The 21,949-nt window shown below is 38.8% G+C and overlaps 1 protein-coding gene across 6 annotated transcripts in view; it reads left to right on the top strand.

Annotated features, from left to right (window-relative positions):
- The first annotated feature begins 69 nt into the window (after positions 1 to 69).
- Positions 70 to 21,949, top strand: part of HELQ (helicase, POLQ like) — a 48,661-nt gene continuing 26,781 nt past the window's right edge. For 3 of the 6 annotated variants that reach the window (XR_001391152.2, XM_087434524.1, XM_014787845.2), the window contains exons 1-9: positions 70 to 463; positions 1,737 to 2,457; positions 6,983 to 7,161; positions 7,748 to 7,948; positions 8,376 to 8,448; positions 12,362 to 12,459; positions 13,646 to 13,744; positions 15,028 to 15,173; positions 19,072 to 19,311. Coding sequence is in view for 5 of the 6 variants with exons in the window: in XM_087434524.1 (XP_087290650.1) it covers positions 278 to 463; positions 1,737 to 2,457; positions 6,983 to 7,161; positions 7,748 to 7,948; positions 8,376 to 8,448; positions 12,362 to 12,459; positions 13,646 to 13,744; positions 15,028 to 15,173; positions 19,072 to 19,311 (1,943 nt within the window). In the remaining variant the exon portion in view is untranslated. Of the gene's footprint in view, positions 464 to 1,736; positions 2,458 to 2,478; positions 3,236 to 6,982; positions 7,162 to 7,747; positions 7,949 to 8,375; positions 8,449 to 12,361; positions 12,473 to 13,645; positions 13,745 to 15,027; positions 15,174 to 19,071; positions 19,312 to 21,949 lie in introns of those variants that run through there. The other 3 variants (XM_087434525.1, XM_087434526.1, XM_014787846.2) reach the window with 3 other exon arrangements.

Here is a 21,949-nt window from a genome sequence, read left to right as displayed (position 1 = left end):
GCGCCTGCGCAGCATCTCTGCGTTCTCACCCCCACCGCACCGCAAGCCCGGGACACTTATGATTGGACGAGACGAAGGCGGGCTCCGACGCTTGCGCCTCCGCTTCCGGTCTGAGAGCCCTGACAAGTAATTGGTCGCCTTTGCCAAAAGTGGATGGCCAGGCGCGCGAAGTTTCGCGCTGTTGCTGCCTGGCCTCGGTCTTCCACTCACTCCTCCGCTGGGGTTTGGCGGCTCGGTCACGGGGGACGACGTTTGGGCAGGGCCCTCGGCGCCTGCCATGGATGAAGGTGGTTCCCGCATCCGCCGGCGGGTGTCTGTCCGCAAAAGGAACCGTCCTATCCTAGGGAGCTTTCTTGACGCCCCCACCGCGGCCGAACTCAAGCCGGGCGAGGAGGAGGAGGACGAGGAGGAGATGGTGGCTGGGAGCCGGCGGCGGAAAACCGTGGGCGTGCAACCGGTCGAGGTACACCCCCTCAGCTCTCAAATTACCCCGAGTTCCTCGTCCCCTGTCCCACCTCTGGGGCGATGATACAAACCCAGGTTTCCTACCGCGCCTACCCACTGAAAGAGTGGGAGAGCAGCTATAGAAGCCATGGAACTTGAAACTCGACAGTTTTGGCCATTCCCTTCTCAGGTGCAAACAAGTGACCAAATATCTACCAGCCTTCGTTTGCGCAGCTTTGTTATCGCTGTTAAAGCCTCACTTGTGAGGTATTGCCTTGTTGTCCCCGTTTTTATGTAGGTGTGAAACGTAGACCCCGAGACATACAAGTTGTACACGCAGCAAATAAGTGGCATGACTGAGACGCAAGGCTAGACTTCGAAGTTCCGCTGCTCCTACTGTCCTAATAAAATCTACCGGTTATTGCAGACCCATTATGTGCTGGGTGCTTTGATAAACTGTTTATATTACCTGGATTTTAAAACCGAAATCAGGCCTTGAGAAGTTAAAAAACTACACTTATAAGTCCAAATCCTGTGTTTTTAATCACTGCAGTATATTGCTGCCTCCAAATTTACATCTCTTCTGTTCAGTAGACCACCCTAAGTCAGCGTGGGGACTCTGCCTCTCAATTCCAAATACCTAGGAACAATCTCCTTGGAGTGTCCAGTAGGAAAAGCATGGGGGTACTGTAGTATTCAGAAACTTCTAGTGACATGACACATCCCAATAAATGTCTACCAGTCTTGCTACCACTTTAAGGATTTAGCATTGTCTTAAAAATTAGGATCCCAGCATCACCATACACTAGGAGTGCAGTTTTAGACAAGTCACTTTACATCTCTGGGCCTCCATTTCTTCATCTGTAAAATGGGCATGATAATATCTATTTCATAGAGTTGATTTACATTTAGGTCTATGATCCATTTGTGACCATATATTTATATACCTGGTATAGCCCTGGGCTGAAACTTTTATTTTTTTATTTATGTTTTTTTTTTTGGTGAGGAAAATCAGCCCTGAGCTAACATCTGATGCCAATCCTCCTCTTTTGGCTGAGGAAGACTGGCCCTGGGCTAACATGCATGCCCATCTTCCTCTACTTTATGTGGGATGCCGCCACAGCATGGCTTGACAAGTGGTGTGTTGGTCCGCGCCAGCATCCGAACCTGCGAACCCTGGGCCATCAAAGTGGAGCCCGCAAACTTAACCACTGCACCACTGGGCTGGCCCCTGAAACTTTTATTTTTAATGAAGCTAGAGTTGACCACAAATCTTTTTGTTTTCTTTTCAGAATATTGACAGTGAGGAGGACATGTTCGGTGAATATGATAGCTTTGCTGAAAACTCTTTTTTAGCTCAAGTTGATGACTTGGAACAAAAATATATGCAACTTCCTCAACATAGGAAACATGCAACAGACCTTGCTCCTGAAGATCTTTGTTCAGAAAGCATCAAACATCACAAACTCAGCACTACTACTGTAGGCAACTTTACTGAATTAAAAACGGATGGGTACACAAAGTACCAGAGCGGGCATGAGGATATCTCTATTGAACCTGGAGCTGATCTTTTGTATGATGTACCTTCTTCACAGGTTTTATACTTTGAAAATTTGCAGAATTCTTCAAATGATTTGGGCAATCAGTCTACCAAAGAGAGGAATTGGAACTCATCCTCTCACAAGACTGTGAAGGAGGAATTGCCCTGTAATAGCATGGAGCAACCCCAGCAAATTATAGATGAATCCTCTTCTACAGTCAGAACTAGTTCAGATATGAATAGGAGAAAAAGTCTTAAAGATCATCTAAAAAGTACCATGACTGGAAATGCCAAGGCCCAAACACCAGTATTTTCTAGAACTAAGCAGCTCAAAGAGACGCTCCTATCTGAAGAAATTAATGTTGCTAAGAAAACAATTGAGTCCTCATCAGATGACCTTGGTCCTTTTTATTCATTACCCAGCAAAGTGAGAGACCTTTATGTTCAATTCAAGGGAATTGAAAAATTATATGGTAATGCTTTTTGCTGGAATTAAAAAAAATTTACTATCATTACCATAATATTAGTGCAAATCAACAGAAAGCAGATGCTTCCATGGTCATATTTCTCATCTTAAAAACAAATCAAAATATCAATTCTCTCTCAGCCTTCTCTTCCTATCCTGCTGCTACTAAACCTCTTTCCTTCGCTTCGTGGTCATACTTCTCAAACCTGTTATCCTTGCTGTCTCCCTTTCCTCACCTCCATAATTCTCAGCCCACTCCAACTCTGGGTTCTGTGCTCTCACTTAAGATATAATGACTATGGGGTCTAAACCCAATGATACTTTTAGTTCTTACTTTACCTGACTTCTCAGTAGCTTATCTGACACAACTACCCAAGCCTTCTTGAAACATTCATTTCTTGAGTGAAAGAAATTAGTGATTAAAACTAAACATCTTTAAAGACAGCTGGAGTTAAGTGCAAAGAGGTAATATTAATAACAATGTATCTTATAATGTTTTTCAAAAATCCTGGGTCCTTGCATATATTTCAATTATCTGTCATTTTAGACAAAGGAGGGACAGCTGCTGCCATCCTGGAAGATGAGCCTACCAACCAATCACTTCATAAATATTTCTGAAACTCCTATGTTAGTGTCTTATGAACCGTATGGAAACATGGGTTCTCATCTCAGGGAGAAGACAATCAGGTTGGAGAAGTAGGACTACAGGAAACAAAGTCTAATATAAGACTCTACAAGAGTCTAGTAAATTCTAAATTGTGAGGTTTGCAGATTAAAAACTAAAGGTGTGTATTACCCATGAAGTAGACGTTAACTTTTTTACCTTTGCTTTTCTCCCAGCACCTTGTTTTTTGTTTAATCTGCATCTCCCGCCAGAATGAGTATGTGAGGACAGGGCTCTATCTAACTCATCTTATTCTTACATAACTAGCATGGTGCCTGGTACACTATGGTGTACACTCTCAACTGCTGGAGGTTGTCAGCCTACTTATGAATTCTGTCCCTGTCACTTAAACACGAGTTTTGCACTCTGAGCCATAGTTCCTGATCTATTAAAGAGGAATAGCAACAACAATAATAGTAATAGTCGTTTTGCAAGTTATGTTCTGTGTCAAGGACATGCCAAATTAGGCCTTGGGAATGACTGTCAGTAATTATATTGGTAGCTTGAAAGAACTTCAGTAAATAATAACTTTTGGGCCGGCCCCGTGGCTTAGCAGTTAAGTGCGCGCGCTCCGCTGCTGGCGGCCTGGGTTCGGATCCTGGGCGTGCACCGATGTACCGCTTCTCCGGCCATGCTGAGGCCGTGCCCCACATACACTAACTAGAAGGATGTGCAGCTGTGACATACAACTATCTACTGGGGTTTTGGGGGGGAAAAAATTATAAAAAAATAATAATAACTTTTTTTTTTTTAGGAAGATTGGACCTGAGCTAACGTCTGTTAACAGTCTTCCTCCTTTTTACCTTTTTTTCTCCCCAAAGCCCCAGTAGATAGTTGTATGTCATAGCTGTACATCCTTCTAGTTGCTTTGTGTGGGATGCCGCTTCAGCATGGCTTGATGAGTGATGAGTAGGTCCGCACCCAGGATCTGAATCAGCAAACCGCGGGGCTGCCAAAGTGGAGCACACGAACTTAACTGCTAAGCCACCAGGCTGGCCCCAATAATAACTTTTTAAATCTCTTTTTAGTTGTAAATCTGGCTTAATGACATGACCAATTTAAATCATAAATAGGTGTACTACGTTTCATTGAGCTAAAGCAGTAATTCTCAAAGTGCGGTTTATGGACCACAGGATCAGCGTCACCTGGAAACTTGAAATGCACATTCTCAAGCTCCACCTCAGACCTGCTGGATCAGAACCTCTGGGGGGTGGGACCTGGCAGTCTGCTTTAACAAGCACTGCAGGGGATTCTGAGTGCCAAAAGTTTGAGAATCACTGAGTTAGAGAATCTCAACCTTACACTGTTTTTGCCTTTTTATCATAGAATTACATGCTTAATGTATTTTCTATAAATGTTGAGAACTAGGTTAATATAAATTTTTTTAATATGTGAAAAATGATATTCCTAAATATTCATTATTTTGGTCATATTATACTTTAAAATCTGAGTTGGATAAAATGTGGATATGGTCAAGTTGTACTTTCACACAAACATCTGCAGTTTGATAACTAATGGGTAATACCAGTCTGAGGTACTTTTTAATATTTAAATATTAAATATTAAACATAAGTAAGTATTTTTGAAATTTTTTTAAAGTAAAAAAAATACATAGCATTTGCATATATTTGGGCATCACCAAAAAGCACAATAAATTAAAGTCACTTGACTGTCATTCACATGTAACTATTTTTAATACCTTTGTAATATATCCTGTGAGTCATTTTTATTTATTATTTTTTTTGCTGAGGAAGATTCGCTCTGAACTAACATCTCTTGCCACTCTTCCTCTTTTTTTTTTTTTGGTGAGGAAGATTAGCCCTGAGCTAACATCTGATGCCAATCCTCCTCTTTTTGTTGAGGAAAATCGGCCCTGGGCTAACGTCCGTGCCCATCTTCCTCTACTTTGTATGGGATGCTGCCACAGCATTGGCTTCACAAGTGGTGCATTGGTGCGCGCCTGAGATCCGAACCTGCGAACCCCGGGCTGCCAAAGTGGAGCGTGCACACTTAACCACTATGCCACTGGGCTGGCCCCTGCCACTCTTCCTCTGTTTGGTTGAGGAAGATTCACCCTGACCTAGCATCCGTGCCGATCCTCCTCTATTTTTTATGTGGGTCACCACCTCAGCATGGCTGCCAATGAGTGGTGTAGGCCCACATCTGGGAACCAAACTCAGGTCACTGAAGCAGAACACGGTGAACTTAACCACTAGGCCACAGGGCCAGCCCTGAGTCATTTTTAAAATTTAATTATTTTGGAAGACAAATATATATTCAAGCCCAACTTTTCTTCTTGTGTGTGTGTGTGTGAGGAAGATCAGCCTTGAGCTAACATCCATGCCAGTCCTCCTCTTTTTGCTGAGGAAGAGTGGCCCTGGGCTAACATCCGTGCCCATCTTCCTCTACTTTATATAGGATGCTGCCATGGCATGGCCTGACAAGCAGTGCCTCAGTGCGTGCCCGGGATCCAAACCTGGGCCACCAGCAGCAGAGCACGCGCACTTAACCACTGCGCCGTGGGGCTGGCTCCTCAACCCAACTTTTCTATGCATATATTCTTTCTCATATCTGTGCATAATTGGGTCCATGGTAACCAACACACATTTACAATCTTTTTTCTCCTAACTGTATATTGAGCGTATATAAATCAATCTACCCTCCATTTTCAAGCTGCAAAGAGTTGCATCGTATGATTGTGCAACAATTCATTCCACCTTCACCCCCTTGATGTTTGTTACACATAAACAATGCTATGATGAACATCTTCACATAATGTTTACATGCCCTTGCTTTTATTTCTATAGGTCTAGAGTCCTATAGAGGTAATACTGCTAGCTCAAAGACGATGTGTGGTTTTATTTTTGATATTGCTAAACTGCTTTCCAAAAAGAGTGTAGCAGTTTGTGTTCTCATCAGCCATACACAAGAATGCCTGTTTGTCCCCACTCTAGTCAGCTCTGGGTTTTACGTGTGTGGGGTTTTTTTTTTTTTTTTTTTTGGTAGTTATTAGTGGGGTTTTTTGTTTATTTATTTTGCCAACCCAATAGGTAACAGTTGAGCATCTTTTCATGTATTTATTAGCCATTTGCATTTCTCCCTGCTGTGAAATGTCTTGTCATATCTTCTGCCTGTTATTCTAGTGGTAAAATACTGATACACATTTTGAAGACTTTTGATGATCCACATTGTCAGATTATCCTGCAGAATAGTTATACTAGTTTTCACACCATGTTTTGGATCTGATGCAATCTTTTTCATGAATTTCATCTTGCTAAGTTGTGAAAACCCTAGATGTGCCAGTTAATAATCCTAGTCTTTTATGGTTTACACAGTCTTACCAGTTTAAAATGGTATTCAAGCCATTCAAAATTCAGCTCCCCGTAAGAGCTAGTTCAATAGTCTTTCTTAGTTTGTACAAAACCTCATAGACATTTTTTCCTCCTCCCCCTGTTTCTCTCTGAGATGGTGTTTGGGTGAATGAGGAAGGGAAGCTTACACAATCTCCTTGTAGAACTTATGAGGAAGGCCTTAGAATTCACACAGATCCTTGTACCCTTCTTTAGCTCCTCTGATGTCCCGGATGATGCCTCTTGTCCAGCAGGCTGAAATCTTAGACCTAACTCTGCAGCTGGCGAATAGGTGGGCTAGTTGCCCACCCAGCTGACCAGGCCTGAATTAGAATTAGACTCTCACTGGCTGTGCGCATCACACATTGGGGGTTTTTGACACTTACCAATGATGTATAATTACATTTATCATTATGAAAAGATTGCTACAGAGAGTAGGATTTGATTTTTCCTTCTTAGAAAACTTTCTTGAGATTGTAGAAGGGAAAATAATGCTTTTGTTTTTTTTCATTCCGCAGAATGGCAACATACTTGCCTAACGTTGAAGTCTGTACAAGAAAGAAAAAATTTAATATATTCCTTGCCAACGAGTGGTGGAAAAACCCTCGTGGCTGAGATTTTAATGCTGCAAGAACTGCTTTGCCGGCGGAGAGATGTTTTAATGATCCTACCATATGTAGCAATTGTCCAAGAAAAGGTATGATTTTTTTTAACAAGTGATATTTGCTAATATTATTTTGACATTAAGATATAAAAACTAGCATAAATGTAACAACTTTTTATTGACTAAGAAGGGGGTACCTCTGTTAGTGATGGAGAATTAATATTTTTAGGATGTGCAAAAGCAGTATGGAGGACTTAATGAAAATCTCTTCTAACACTAATTACCTGTTGCAAAAATAGTTTTATTTTTTTCTAAACTGGTGGATTAAACTCCATTTTAAATGTTCTATTGATATTTAGGCTGCTTTTTCAAGCAGAAACTAACCAATTATTTTATCAAAATAAATGAATTATTCTGATTTTTTTTACATCAGAGGAGACAGTTGAAATTGATTTTCACATTTATTATGTAGTTTAAAAGTTGCATTCATTTATTATGTAGTAAAAAAGATCAACACATTAATTATGACATTTCTTAGGTATATATGTCTTATCTGTGACCCTGTTCCCACTGATTGGTTTTAAACACTATTTTAGATTTTTTAAATCCCTCTGAGCACTTATTAGAGTTCTTATTTATCTAGGTTTTTTTTGTTTGTTTATTTTAACTAATATTCTAGATTTCTGGTTTGTCAAGCTTTGGTATAGAACTGGGTTTCTTTGTTGAAGAATATGCTGGAAGCAAAGGAAAATTTCCCCCAATTAAAAGAAGGGAAAAGAAATCACTCTACATTGCCACTATTGAAAAAGGACATAGTCTGGTGAACTCCTTGATTGAAACTGGACGGATTAGCAGTCTGGGTCTGGTTGTTGTAGATGAGGTTGGTTACTACTTTGTAATTGATCAACACTTTTATTATACTATTGTATTTATTATTCTGTGGATCTGCCTAGTACCTCTATGAGAATAAGTAATTTATTTTTATACATAGTCAATACAGATGAAGACATTTCATGCCTGGTAAATCTTAAATTCAGTTTTGTGAAGTGTTTGTTGAAGAGAGAATATGTGTGTGTGTATATTCAATTTTATAACAGTACTTAGGAGTTCCAGATGTGTCAGGACGTTGGCCCCAAACCTCATTAATTTAAAACTGGTGAAATGATGCATTTGTACTCTAATTCCTATATCCAAAATGCTTAAGAGTTATAAAGCAGTGATTCTTTCTTCATTTCATATAAATATTTGCATATTTTATAGAGGCACTATGCAGATTTACTTTTATCCCTTTTTTTTAAATCTCAAAGTTGCACATGATTGGTGAAGGAAGCCGTGGGGCCATCCTGGAAATGACCCTAGCAAAAATCCTCTACACTAGCAGTAAGTATTTTTTCAAATGTGGTCACTATTATCAGGAGACCTAGAAAAGACTTAATTCTATCACTAGCTAGACTGTGTAACCTGGAGTAAGATACTTAAGCTTTCTACCTTAGTTTTCTTATTTCTAAAGTAGGCTTATAAATTTTTGTTGGAAGAATGGATGAATGAGTAGAATTGTCAGGATAAATGAAATTAACATTTGAAGACATCCCCTATCATCATCCTCAACTTATTGGCTTTATGTGCTTAGGCACCTGACTCAACCTCTCTGTTTCTTCATCTGTAAAAGGGGGATAATAATGGTACCGACCTGATGGGATTGTTGGGATGATTATATGAGTTAACACGTGTAAAGCATTAGCAATGCCTAGCACATAGAACTCAATAAGAGTTTGCTGCTGCCACCACCGTCAATATCATCGTCATCATCACAACAAAGCAGTATATTTCAGTAGTGAGTTTAAGGAGCTATTTTACATCAGATAGTCTTCAAATGTATATGAAGTATTTATTCTAAATGTCTTCGCTGCTATTTATCGATATGCTATTACAATAACTTATTAGTTATGTATTGCAATAGCTTATATATGGAAAAATTATTAATTATAAAGGTCAAATCTTAAGAAACATTTTAAAAATTTTGATAGCAATGGTATTTAGGAGGGTTGTAGCACTTTATAGTCATTCATTCAAAAAATATTTATTGAGGGGGCCAGCCCCCGTGGCTTGGCGGTTGAGTGCACGTGCTCTGCTACTGGCGGCCCGGGTTTGGATCCCAGGCGCGCACCGGCGCACCGCTTGTCGGGCCATGCTGAGGTGGCGTCCCACATACAGCAACTAGAAGGATGTGCAACTATGACATACAACTATCTACTGGGGCTTTGGGGATAAAAAGGGAAAAAAAGGCGGAGGATTGGCAATAGATGTTACCTCAGGGCCGATCTTCCTCAGCAAAAAGAGGAGGATTGGCATGGATGTTAGCTCAGGGCTGATCTTCCTCACAAAAAATATATATATATATATTTATTGAGTACCTACCATGTTCCAGGCACTATTTTAAGTGCCAGGGATACAGCAGTGAATAAAACAAAGTCCTTGCCTTCATCAAACCTATATTTTAGTGCAAGTGAACAGACAATAAGCAGACAAACAGATAGACATATGGTGTGTCAGATGGTGATGAGTTCTATGGAAAAATATAAAACAGAGGAAGAGAGGAGAATGATCACCTACTTGTCAAATCCAGCATATACTGACTGTCCTTGTCATAGTTTTTCTTCAGCATTTGACTGTTTATCATTTTTTTTTCCGTTGATTGCTGAAACATCATTCTCTCTGGTTTCCCTACTCTCTCTGTAAGACGGCTCATGCGTTAGCGTTGAGAGCTGGCACAGCCTGATGGCTGAGGACAGACTCTGGAGCTGGATTCAGATCCTGGCTCACTTTTAACCCATAGGTGACCTTGGACAAGTTGTAGTAATCGTCCCTCTCTTTCCTTATGCATCACTTGGATGATAGTAATAGAACCTTCCTCACTGAATTGCTGTGAAGATGGCATGAGTTAATCTTTGTAAAGCATCTAGCATAGTACCTGCACATGGTGGACATGTGTTTGCTATTGCTGTATACTTATTTGTCTTTCTATCACCAGTGCCTTACACTTAATAGATATTCAAATAAAATGAGTCTCTTTAGTGTCTCCCTCTTGTTCTCCTTTGTAACACCTCTTTCTAAGTGTGTTCATTATGTACATTGGTGTTACCATGGATTCATCTTAGTGTCTTCTATTGTTTCCTACTTTATACAGTTTCTAATAACTCTCATCCATACTCATGATTTCAAGTGCTTCCTGTGTGCTGATGGGTCCTGATCTGTGTTTCCAGCTTACACTTCTCTTCTGAGTAGTCTCATCTGCCAACTGGGCACTTCTACTTGAATATCCTGTGAATAGCTCAGATTCACCATGTCCCAGTCTAACTCATTTCCTTCAGACCCATTCTTCAGACTGAATTCCCTGCCACCACTTGCCAGTCAGCCACCCAGCCAAGCCAGAATCTTTTTTTTTTTTTTTTTGCTGAGGAAGACTGGCTCTGAGCTAACATCTATTGCCAATCCTCCTCCTTTTTTTCCCCCCCAAAGCCCCAGTAGATAGTTGTATGTCATAGCTGCACATCCTTCTAGTTGCTGTATGTGGGACGCGGCCTCAGCATGGCCAGAGAAGCGGTGCATCAGTGTGCAGCCGGGATCCGAACCCGAGCCGCCAGTAGCAGAGCACGCGCACTTAACCGCTAAGCCACGGGGCCAGCCCAAGCCAGAATCTTATAGTCTTTACCCTTGTACCTTCTGTCAGCAGCCAAATCCTGGTTTACCTCATAAATATATTTTTAAATTGTCTCCCTCCTGTCGCTTTTTACTACTAAATCTTCAGTTCAGCGCTTCACCCTTTCTTACCTAGATTACCACAGAAATCATCTAGCTCTTTTGCCTGCCTTCAGTCTTGATCCCTGCCCTCTCCCCCACCAAATCCATCTTCTCTGTGCAGTTAGAATGATCTTTCCAAATGCAAATCCAATTAGTTTATTTTACTATTTACAATCCTTTAATACCTTCCCTTTGTTTCTGCATAAATCTCAGATTTCTTAGTGCAGCTCTTCTTGATTTGGCTGCATGCTCACCTCTTCAGCCTCATAGTCCACCTTCGTGGAGTGGGAAGGGACAACACGTATTCCTCTTTCAGATAACATCTTAAATGATAATTTCAAGACAAAAGACAGCAGCAATGAAGAAGCATTTGCGAAGAAAGCTTCTTCGGTTTTTGATTCAATTGCTGAGTCTATGGAAAACAGCCATTTTGTACTGGCCGGGAAGTCGTGCAGCTTCATGAGTTTCCACCTTTATTTAAAAAAAGAGAAAAGTTAACAACCTGATAGCAAGATCCCGTAAAGGACTTTTCCTGTGGCAAGCACCCATCCAGCCCTGCATCCTACACTGTACATCCACCTATAGCCGTACGCGTGGAACATGTCGTAACTCTTCATAATGAGGGTCCAGATAGTCAGCAACAAGCATATTTATACTCATTATTGTCTGGAAGTCTTAATAAAGGTCGTACTTCTTGCCAAGTTTGAAATTTTATAAAATTCTAAAAAGTGACTTTCAGAATACCTGATATGTTTTATTCTTTGATTGCTAGATTAGGACCCCAGTAATGTATTTGTTGTTGTTAGTGCTGTCGAGTACCGATGGCATAGCTTTCAGCATCATAGCAACACACAGCCACCCCAGTATGACAACTGACAGAAGGGTGGTGTGGTTCTCTGACCCCTGGCCACGGCGATGAGAGCATCAAATCTTAACCACTAGAACACCAGGATTCTCACCGCTGTGGCCTGGGTCTGTTTCCCCATCAGGGAACCACACCACCTGTCTGTCGGTTGTCATACCGTGGCGGCTGCATGTTCCTGTGATGCTGAAAGCTATGCTACCGGTATTTCAAATACCATTAGGGTTACCCAGGGTGGACAGGTTTCAGCAGAGCTCCAGACTATGACAAACTAGGAAGAAAGATCTGGTCATCCACTTCCAAAATAATTGGCCATGAAAACCCCATGAGTAGCAGTAGAGCATTTTATGATATAGCGCCAGAAGGTGAGAGCATGGCGCAAAAAAACTGGGCAGGGTTCCACTCTGCTGTACACAGGGTCACTAGGGGTTGGAATCAGCATGGACTCCATAGCACTAACGACAAAATGTATTTGTATTTTTCTTGCCTCTCCTCTCTCCCATCCTCCCACGCACCGCCTCTCCCAAATCACTCAGGAAGACTTCAGAATACAAAAAGGTTGCTAACATTACTATTATGATGTACTGAAAAACAAATTTTCCTCAGTACTTTGGATTTTTTTTTTTTTAGAAACAACTCAAATTATTGGTATGAGTGCAACGTTGAACAATGTTGAAGACTTGCAAGAGTTCCTTCAAGCAGAATATTACACCAGTCAGTTTAGACCAGTATGTACCTAAGGTTTGCACTGTATTGATTTGTTTTGTATCATCTTACTTAGAGAAGTAGCAAACGTACTGTATGAAAAAGTTCTGCAGAGTAGTGAAGGGGCAGAATTCCACTCACCATGGCTGTATACGAAGAAGAGTTTGTGTTTAGAGAATGTAAACTGTGCGGTCAGGGATCTTGGCTTGGGTCACTAATGTATCTGTAGCATCTGGAACAGTGCCTGGCCCATAGGCCTTCGATGAATGTTTATTTAAATGTAGTCTTCCAGACCCATTCCATTTTTCCACTTCTTATTCTCTAAGGTAAATTTTCTCATTTGGTCAAAATTTAGTGATTCATGTTTTGAATTATTGGCACATAAAAAAATTTATCTTAAAAGTTAAAATATTTTCAAATATTTATGCTTTGGTAGTTATAATGCTTTTTTAATACATTAAGACTTCATATGGATTTAAATTTAAACTGCCCAATAATAGTATTCCCAAAAGGCATGAAGAAAGTAAATAACTATAATTCATAGTTACTTGAAAATAGTGGTACATATACTCTGTCTGCAGTACTAGTGTGCATATTCTGTGTCTAAATAGGTTTTCAGAAAATAATTTTAATTTGAAATTTGATGTTTTTACATTTGCACCAAATATGCAAATTTTCAAGAGATATTTTCTAACCTTAATTGTCAAGTTAGATGCTATTCTTTTAAAAATGCATTGAGCTATATTTATAAACTTTTTTGTCTACAAATACTTAAATTAAAAATAATATGGTAGTACTTAGAATGAAAACTGATGATTAATAAAACAGAAAGTTTTAGATCTTGAGGAATAACATAAATAACTCCTTAATAAAAGATAAAGAATGTGAACACTTAACTTATTTATACTTCTTGTAACAAATACAAAAGTGCCTGGTTTCCTTTTAAAGATGTGGCAATTCAGTTCAAAAGTATTTCTTCAAGGATATTATCCCCTGTTTTGGAAAGGGAAAAAGAAACTTTCAAAAAAGAAATGATAAAGGTAATACATTAAGTTAAAGCATGTTTTACTTAGAAAAAGCAGGTTTTATCTTAGAAAAGCTGAAATCTTTATATAGCTGTCCTTTTTTACAGCATATTTTACAAAATTCAAAACTCTGGAAAGAGGAATTTTTATGTGGTATTAATTGCAAATGTCTTTTTAATTCAAGGTTGAATTAAAAGAATATCTGAAAATAAACGATAAAATATATGAGGTTGACAGCAAAGCTGAGAATGGCATGACTTTTTCACGTGTCCTTAATTATAAGGTAACGTTAATAACCCTTGAACCCGAGGTTCCCAGACTTTGTGCCCAGACGCTCTGGGACACCACAGAAGGTTCACATGGGTACCATGGGATATTTGGATATATGAGAGAAACAGCTTATGCTTGACATCTGTTGGACACTATTCAAACTACCGGTTCAAGGTAGTCAGTTTCCAATTTCAACATTAGAGCACAAAACTTTCCTTTCTATGTCATCGTGTCGATGTGAAGTTGGTTATTTTGCAGTTACTGTAAGCAAATACCATGTGAAAATCAGTATGGGACAGGAAATGAGAGTGCAATGTCCAATCTAATTCCAAGGTTTAAAAGACTGTGCAGTGCCCAGTTGTGCACACATCCCATTAGTGGGCCATTGTGGTCATTTAAAAATGAAATAAAAATATTTTTTCATTCAATTGATGTGTATTACTTACTCAAACAGCTACTGAGTTGTGAGGAAATACATACTTATTAAGTTGTTTGGACCTAAGTACCTAATAAACAAAACTGTTAGATGGTTTTTTTGGCCATGGAGCTCCATGAACTAAGAAAATTTGGAGACCTCTCCCTTAAATGTTTATCCCTTCAGCAACAACAACAAAAAGAAACATGTGGGCTGTGTAGTTCAGGTATTGGTGTATGAAAATGTTAATGTCTGCTATGTTAATGTTCTGTGACTTACATGAAGGATATTAAAAAGAGGAAAAGAGTTTTACAACAGTTTTAGAATTCTTTGAAGTATATTATTCTAAATCTGTATCTTAATTAGTTTTCAGTAAAGTCAAAGGAAATGAGATTTTAAATAACTTTACATTTTTCTTCATGTTCTTTGAGTTCCTTGTATCTGCTTGATAAATATATTTTTTATTTCTGAAAATATGTCCTATGGAACAATTGAATCTATGTTTTGAAAACTGTTAGTAAAGGTATATCTTATTTATGCCGTCCTTTGACCGTTATTAGGGTCAATCTGTGTTTCTCTCTGAGGACTCTTGTTCTGCTTTGGTGAAGATGAGCATGCAGTGGGGTTATTAATAACATTAACTAATTTCACTTCTTTAATTTAAAACTAAATATACCTAACGAAATCCTAATAACCTAAGAGAAAAGTAGGACTTAAAATTTTGATGTTTTATATAGGTTTCATCTTTCCTTTTAAATGATCAGCTTTATTAAATGAGAACTTCAGAATTAGGGATGATTTGCTCTCCTTTCAAAGCACACTGGTAAGACAGCAGGCTTTCATGGTTGCTGACTGCCTTGTTTCTGCATTTTGTCGTGCAGTATTCTGATACCCTGAAAAAGATGGATCCTGATCACTTGGTAGCACTGGTGACGGAAGTTATTCCCGATTATTCCTGCTTAGTTTTTTGTCCCACTAAGAAGAACTGTGAAAACGTGGCACAAATGATATGCAAAATTTTAAGCAAGTATGTTAATCTTTTTAAAATATTCTGTTCTATTTTTATCATGATTTACATGCTGTGTATTCTGTTTATTCAAGAGGCACTAATTATTTCTTGCAGAACATTATATTAAGCTGATATACTAGATTCTAAAGCCTTGACCTTGGAGAAAGTTTAACTATGAAATTCACATATGTGAAATAGCCAGAGAAAAATACTAAGGCTGCATGTAAGAGAATGCTGACTAATATAACGGCTTAGGTCAAGGATTCTCCTCCTGGCTGCACAGTGAATCAGATTGGGGTCTTTTAAAAATCCTAATGCCCAGGCTACATCCTAGACAATTCAGAATCTTGGAGAGTGGGACCCAGGCATCTTTATTCCATAAAGCTCCCCAGACAAGTCCAACATTCAGCCAAGGTCAGCCACTGGTTTAGATGGTCAAAGGACTCATCACTGTAATCCCTGTAGTGATGAATCATAGCTTCAGCTTAATTTTCTTTTTAATTAGATACTGTTGCCTTTGTTTTCTTAGTACACTTCACACTTAAGTTATGTGGACATTTGAATTGAATTTCCTAAGTAATTAAAATATTTATTGGGGCCGGCCCCGTGGCTTAGCGGTTAAGCGCACACACTCCACTACTGGTGGCCCAGGTTTGGATCCTAGGCGCGCACCGACGCACTGCTTCTCCGGCCATGCTGAGGCCGCGTCCCACATACAGCAACTAGAAGGATGTGCAACTATGACATACAACTATCTACTGGGGCTTTGGGGGGACAAAAAAAGGAGGATTGGCAATAGATGTTAGCTCAGAGCCGGTCTTCCTCAGCAAAAAGAGGAGGATTAGCATGGATGTTAGCTCAGGGCTGACCTTCCTCACAAAAAAAAAAAAGAAATTTATTGGTTTGTAATTTTATAGTATTTTAACATTGGCTCTGTTATACTCATAGAGATAAGTATAAAGTGACTTTAAGTATAAACGGTTCAGTTTTTTCTGCACCTGTTTGTCCCATGTGTAGTTTTATCATTTTTTTCAGACTTCTTTTTGGCCCCTCAGCCAGTGCTATATCACTATTCATAGACCAGTACCCAGGATTCTAATCTAGTCATCCTCCACCACCCTTCCCAATCTTGCTGTCATGGGTTGGTTTAAAACAGAGTTAAATTTGTTGAATAGCACAAAGATACAGATGTTTGGGATAATGTCAAGGAGTTTCCCATTTCAGTAACTGAAAGTCTGCCTTTACAATGATGTTGATTATAAGAGCCTAAGGAAGTTAAATTGTCATTGAGGTATTCTCAGCAAATCACTCATTTTCTTAGAATAATTTAAGGTAGTGTGGCTCTGGCTAAGTGATGTGGAAATTCAGAGCCTAACAATTGACTGGGAGACATAAGGTTTATTACTTATAGCCTTGACTTATTTTGCTTTTTGATGGTAATAGTTGATTTGGGTCATAAATGTTTATGTTTAATACTGAAGCACTTAAATATATGGTTCCCAGAACAGTTAGTTATGAATTGTAATGGATACTTGAGACTTTCTTAAAGAGATAGGAGTTAACACTTTCTTCCTGAAGGAAAACTTCCTCTAAAATATACTTTCCCTATTACTTGCTGCTTCATAAGCTGAATGTTCTGGGTATAGTTTAGCCCCTTGTTTGTGGCTGTTGACTAAAATGTTGAGTTATATTTGGAGCATACTTTTTTATATTATTCTGTAATTTAGATGTATATGAAGTGAAATCTAGGGCTAAATGGTTCTGATCTCAGTGGTGGCTTTAAAACCAATTTCTTGAGATTCCTGGGCTATCAGCTTTTATCTTAATTATTTGCTTCCTTAACATAAATTTTCTGGGAAGCAGATGCAGTAGAATCACCTGAGCAGTAGAATATGGCTGTATGTTTTTTTGTGTGTGTGAGGAAGATCAGCCCTGAGCTAACATCCAATGCCAATCCTCCTCTTTTTTTGCTGAGGAAGACCAGTCCTGGGCTCACATCTGTGCCCATCTTCCTCTACTTTATGTGGGACGCCACCACAGCATGGCTTGACAAGTGGTATGTTGGTGTGCACCCGGGATCCAAACCCGCGAACTCTGGGCCGCCGAAGCGGAGCATGCACACTTAACCTCTGTGCCACCGGGCTGGCCCCAGCTGTATGTTTATTTAAATGCAAAGACTAAAGCAGATTTTTCCCAAGTGATTGTCTCAATCTCAAGGAAAATTACCATCTTTTTTGTAGCTGTTACTGCTTTTGACTTCTAAGTCAAGAAGTCTTTTAAACATTATTTACTGACAACTGCCAAAGCTCAGGTTGTATAAGTTTCCCTAAAAATCTTCCTAAAAATGATACCTCAGTGCTACTTAGCCTAGAATTCAGGCTAAGATCCGACTCAACTTACTTTTCCATCCTTATTTCTGCTACTCTTCACTCACCCTGCTATTCATCCAAACTGAACTACTTCTCTTCGTTGTTTATGCCATGAACTTCTCATTTGCATGCCTTTGATGTGCTTTACCCTCTGCCAAGCATGCTGTTCCCTGTCCCTTAATTGCCACCTCTCTAACACCTGCTCTTCAAGACCAGCTCAGATGTCAATTTCTCCCACAAAACCCTTCCTCTTATAACCATATCTTATCGGGTCAGTTATAGGTGATGTCTCCTTTCTCTAAAATTATATGGTGATTATCTATATTCTCACCCTATATAGGACTTAATTCCTTGAGAAATGTTTACCCTGTATGTCCCTTCAGGACCTTGCACGCTGCCTGGAAAATAGTAACAGAAAGTCTGCTGCTCCCTACTCAGCTGTCACTTCTAATTCTTGCGCTGGTGACTCTTGCCCACTCTCTTCCCAATTCTTTATTGTTCTTTTGTCTCCTTGCCTCTCATTTCTCAACTTGTTACGTTGGCCTTCTGCAGTTAACGCCAGCCACAGCTCTCAATTCTTTCCGTGAAGCACACTAAAACAACACAGGTCTATGTGTATTATATTTGTATCTTAGACTATATTTGTTTGCTACTGGTCTTCAGAAGTTGTTGCTTTACAGTCGATTAGTAGTTAGTTGTACTTAGTCTATTTTTCCTTTCTTTCTTTTCTAAAAGGAATTTAAAATAATAGGTACTTGTAGATATGGAGACATTGTAGGATATTATTGAGGCTTCTAAAATGCTAATGTTTAGACAGTGTTTTACATATAGTACATATGAATTAATAATATATATTTCCATCTTCAGAGAAGAAGATTTATGGCTTAAAATAAAACAAATCATCTTCAATAAAGATGTACGTTCTAGTGAAAAAATAATCATAACATCCAGAGCAAGGGTCTAAACCTGGCGTCCAGGGATTCGTAGGAAGTACAGGAATGAACTTCAAGAAGTCCATGAACCCTCTGAAATGATGTGCAAAGTGTTGTGTTTGTGTGAATATTTGTTATTTTCCTTAGCTTTCATCAGATTTTCACAGAGCTCTGTGATCCACAAAAAGGTTGAGAGAGACTGCCTACATAGTTAATGAAATGAGAATCAAAATTCTAAGAACATTTTATATACTTATATCAATAAAAGTAATAAGTTTTTTAAAAAAACGTTTATATGGCATCTACTAAAATTAAAATGATAGGGCTGGCCCTGTGGCTTGGTGGTTAAGTGCGCGCGCTGCGATGCTGGCGGCCCGGGTTCGGATCCCGGGTGCGCATCGAGGCACCACTTCTCTGTCCATCCTGAGGCCGAGTCCCACATACAGCAACTAGAAGGGTGTGCAGCTATGACATGCAACTATCTACTGGGGCTTTGGGGGCAAAAAATAAAGTAAATAAGATCTTTAAAAAAAAAAAAAAAAAAAAATTTAAAATGATAGGCACTTAGTCACTGTAAGATCAAGTGTTCATATTTCTAACAAATCTTTTTCCTAGGGACCATCTGAAACACAGGGAGGAAGAAAAGCAGGGGGTGATTAAGAACTTGAAGAATATCAGCAGTGGCAACCTGTGTCCCGTGTTAAAGCGCACCATCCCGTTTGGAGTCGCCTATCATCACAGTGGTTTAACGAGCGATGAAAGGAAGCTCTTGGAGGAGGCCTACTCCACAGGGGTGCTCTGCCTTTTTACCTGCACATCCACCCTGGCAGCTGGTGTTAACCTACCAGCTCGAAGGTAAGATATAAGTAACTGTTGACCAGACCCCAAACTTTACAATTCCTAGCTTACCAGGAGTTTTGTTGTTGTTTTACTCCATCTCAGTACTGGGTGAGAACTTATCAAATGTTTTTTCAGCATTTGCTGAGTTGATTGTTTGGTTTATTTCCTTTAATATTTTAATGAAAAATAGCATTAGTAGATTTCCTGGTATTAGAATTCCTTCTTTCTTGTGTGCTCTCCCTATCTGATTTTGATGTTAGAGTTTGTTATCCTAGTTCTGTAGAAACAGTTGGCAAGCTTTCTACCATTTTTTATGATCTGAAAGAGTTTATTTAACATGGAGATTTCCTTGAAACCTTAGAGAATTCATCCATAGACTTTTGAGTCTAGTATCTTTTTTTAGAGTAGATCCTTGATTACCTTTTCAGTTATTACCAAAGTTATGGGCCTGTATAATTGATTTCTACTCTTTATAATTTGTGACTTTAAAATTTGCGACTTTTTTTCAAATAAATGGTCAATTTTTATAATTTGTCCATGAGTGTTAAAAAAAATATGTATTTTCTGTTGGGTATACAGTTTTATATATCTCAATGAGATCACAGTTATTGTATTATCAGCTCCTCTGTTTTCTTACTGTTTGCAATTCCTTGATCTGTCAATTTCAGAGAAGTGCATTAGTCTCCCACTGTAATTAATGGGTTGTCAGTTTCTCCTTTTTGCATTTCTAGAAGTTTTTGCTGTGTATTTCAAAACTATTTAGGTATACAAAGGTTTACTCCAAATGTCTTATTTCTGAATTATACCTTTTATCAATATAATAGGTCCTTGTTTTTCTCATTTAGTAATTTTACTTTGGATACTAGGACTACATTTTTTTTTTTTTTTTTTTTTGCGGGGAAAGATTGGCTCTGAGCTAACTTCTGTTGCCAATCTTACTCTTTTTTTTTCCCCTCCCCAAAGCCCCAGTACATGGTTGTATATCCTAGTTGTAAGTCCTTCTAGTTCTTCTTTGTGAGCTGCTGCCACAGCATGGCTACTGACAGACAGGTGGTGTGGTTCTGTGCCCAGGAATTGAACCTGGGCCACCGAAGCAGTGAGTGCTGAACTTTAACCACTAGGCCATCAGGGCTGGCTCTACATTTTTTTTTTTTTTTTTTTTTTTGCCAAGTATATCTTCATCCATTCTTTTATTTTTGACTTCTGTCACTGATTAAGTTTTCCATTTTTCAGATAATTAAAAGGACAAAAAGGAAGTTATATATCCTACTTCTCTTATTCCAATTGTTACTTTTAAAATTTTAACAGTTATAATCAAACATGTTTTTCTGTCATTTTAGAATTGATCAATAACTATATCCTCTCCTGAACATAACAAGAATCTAAGCATTTATATATTCTCCTGCACTGCCTCATGTATGTTGCAATTACCTAGAATTTTAGTTCTAGATTTTTAACTTTCTTTCATCTTCTAATCAATAATATTTAAACTTACCTGTAAATTCTACTTGGTTTTTTTTGCCTACCACTGCTTCTTGTATCCCATGTTTTCCTTTTATGATTCATTTTTTATTTTGCCATCCTTGAGTAATTATTTTTTAAATGCTGCATTGGAGGTAAAAGTTTTCGAGTTTTTGCAGAGCTGAAGATGTCTTTATTTTAGCCTCTCGCTTTAACACCTTGCTAGGAAAAGAATTCTAGGTTCAATTTTTTTCCTTTGGGGGCTTTATAGTATTTTTACATGTCTTTTAGGAACCAGTGTTGCTTATTTTTGTTTTTGCCTAGATTTGCTGTTTTCTCCTCTCCAGAAGCTTTTAGACTTTTCTGTTTAACCTTAAAATTTTGTCATAGTGTATAATAATAGTTACAGCTATTACACTCCATCCCCCATATCATATCAGCTTTACATGCACTGACTTACTAGATCTTCACAACACCTCTGTGAGGAAGCTCTTATTTTATTGTCCACATTTTATAGAAGGGAAAACTGAGGCATTGAACAATTAAATAACTTACCCAACTTCATGCCCAGCAAATGAGTTTCAAAGCCAAGGTTTGAACCCGAGAAATCTAATTCTACAATCCTAAATATCCCAACTGAGCTACTTTCCCATCATAGGGCTTAGCACTTGGGTATATGCTTTCAATCTAAAATTTGATGCCTCTCTTCATCTTAGAGTAATTTTTTTTAGTTATTTCTTTCATTATTTCTTTCCTTCTGTTATCTCTGTTCTCTGCTTTTGTAACTTCAGTTAGACAGGGTTGAGCTTTCACATCTCTTAACTTTTCTTAGACATTTTTCAATCAATATGAGCTATGTGATTTCTTCAACTTTGCCTTCTGTATAACAAAATACTTTTTTTGTTGTTATTTGTTTTTTTCTGTTTTTGCAGGGGAAGATTCGCCCTAAGCTAACATCTGTTGCCAATCTTCCTTCTTTTTTCTTCCTTTTTTTCCCCTCTCAAAGCCCCAGTACATAGTTGTGTATAGTCGTAAGTTCTTCTGGTTCTTCTATGTGAGCCGCTGCCACAGCATAGCTACTGACAGGTGAGTGGTGTGGTTCTGTGCCTGGGAACCAAACCCCATGCCACCAAAGCAGAGCACGCCAAGTTTTAATCGCTAGGCCATCAGGGCTGGCTCCAAAATCCATTTT

The sequence above is a fragment of the Ceratotherium simum genome, chromosome 8 (assembly GCF_057802395.1).
Source record: "Ceratotherium simum simum isolate JZ-2026a chromosome 8, ASM5780239v1, whole genome shotgun sequence".
In the NCBI taxonomy this organism is placed as follows: Eukaryota; Metazoa; Chordata; class Mammalia; order Perissodactyla; family Rhinocerotidae; genus Ceratotherium; species Ceratotherium simum.
The sequence above is the reverse complement of the archived record's forward strand: the minus strand, read 5'-3'. Positions and strand labels throughout refer to the sequence as shown.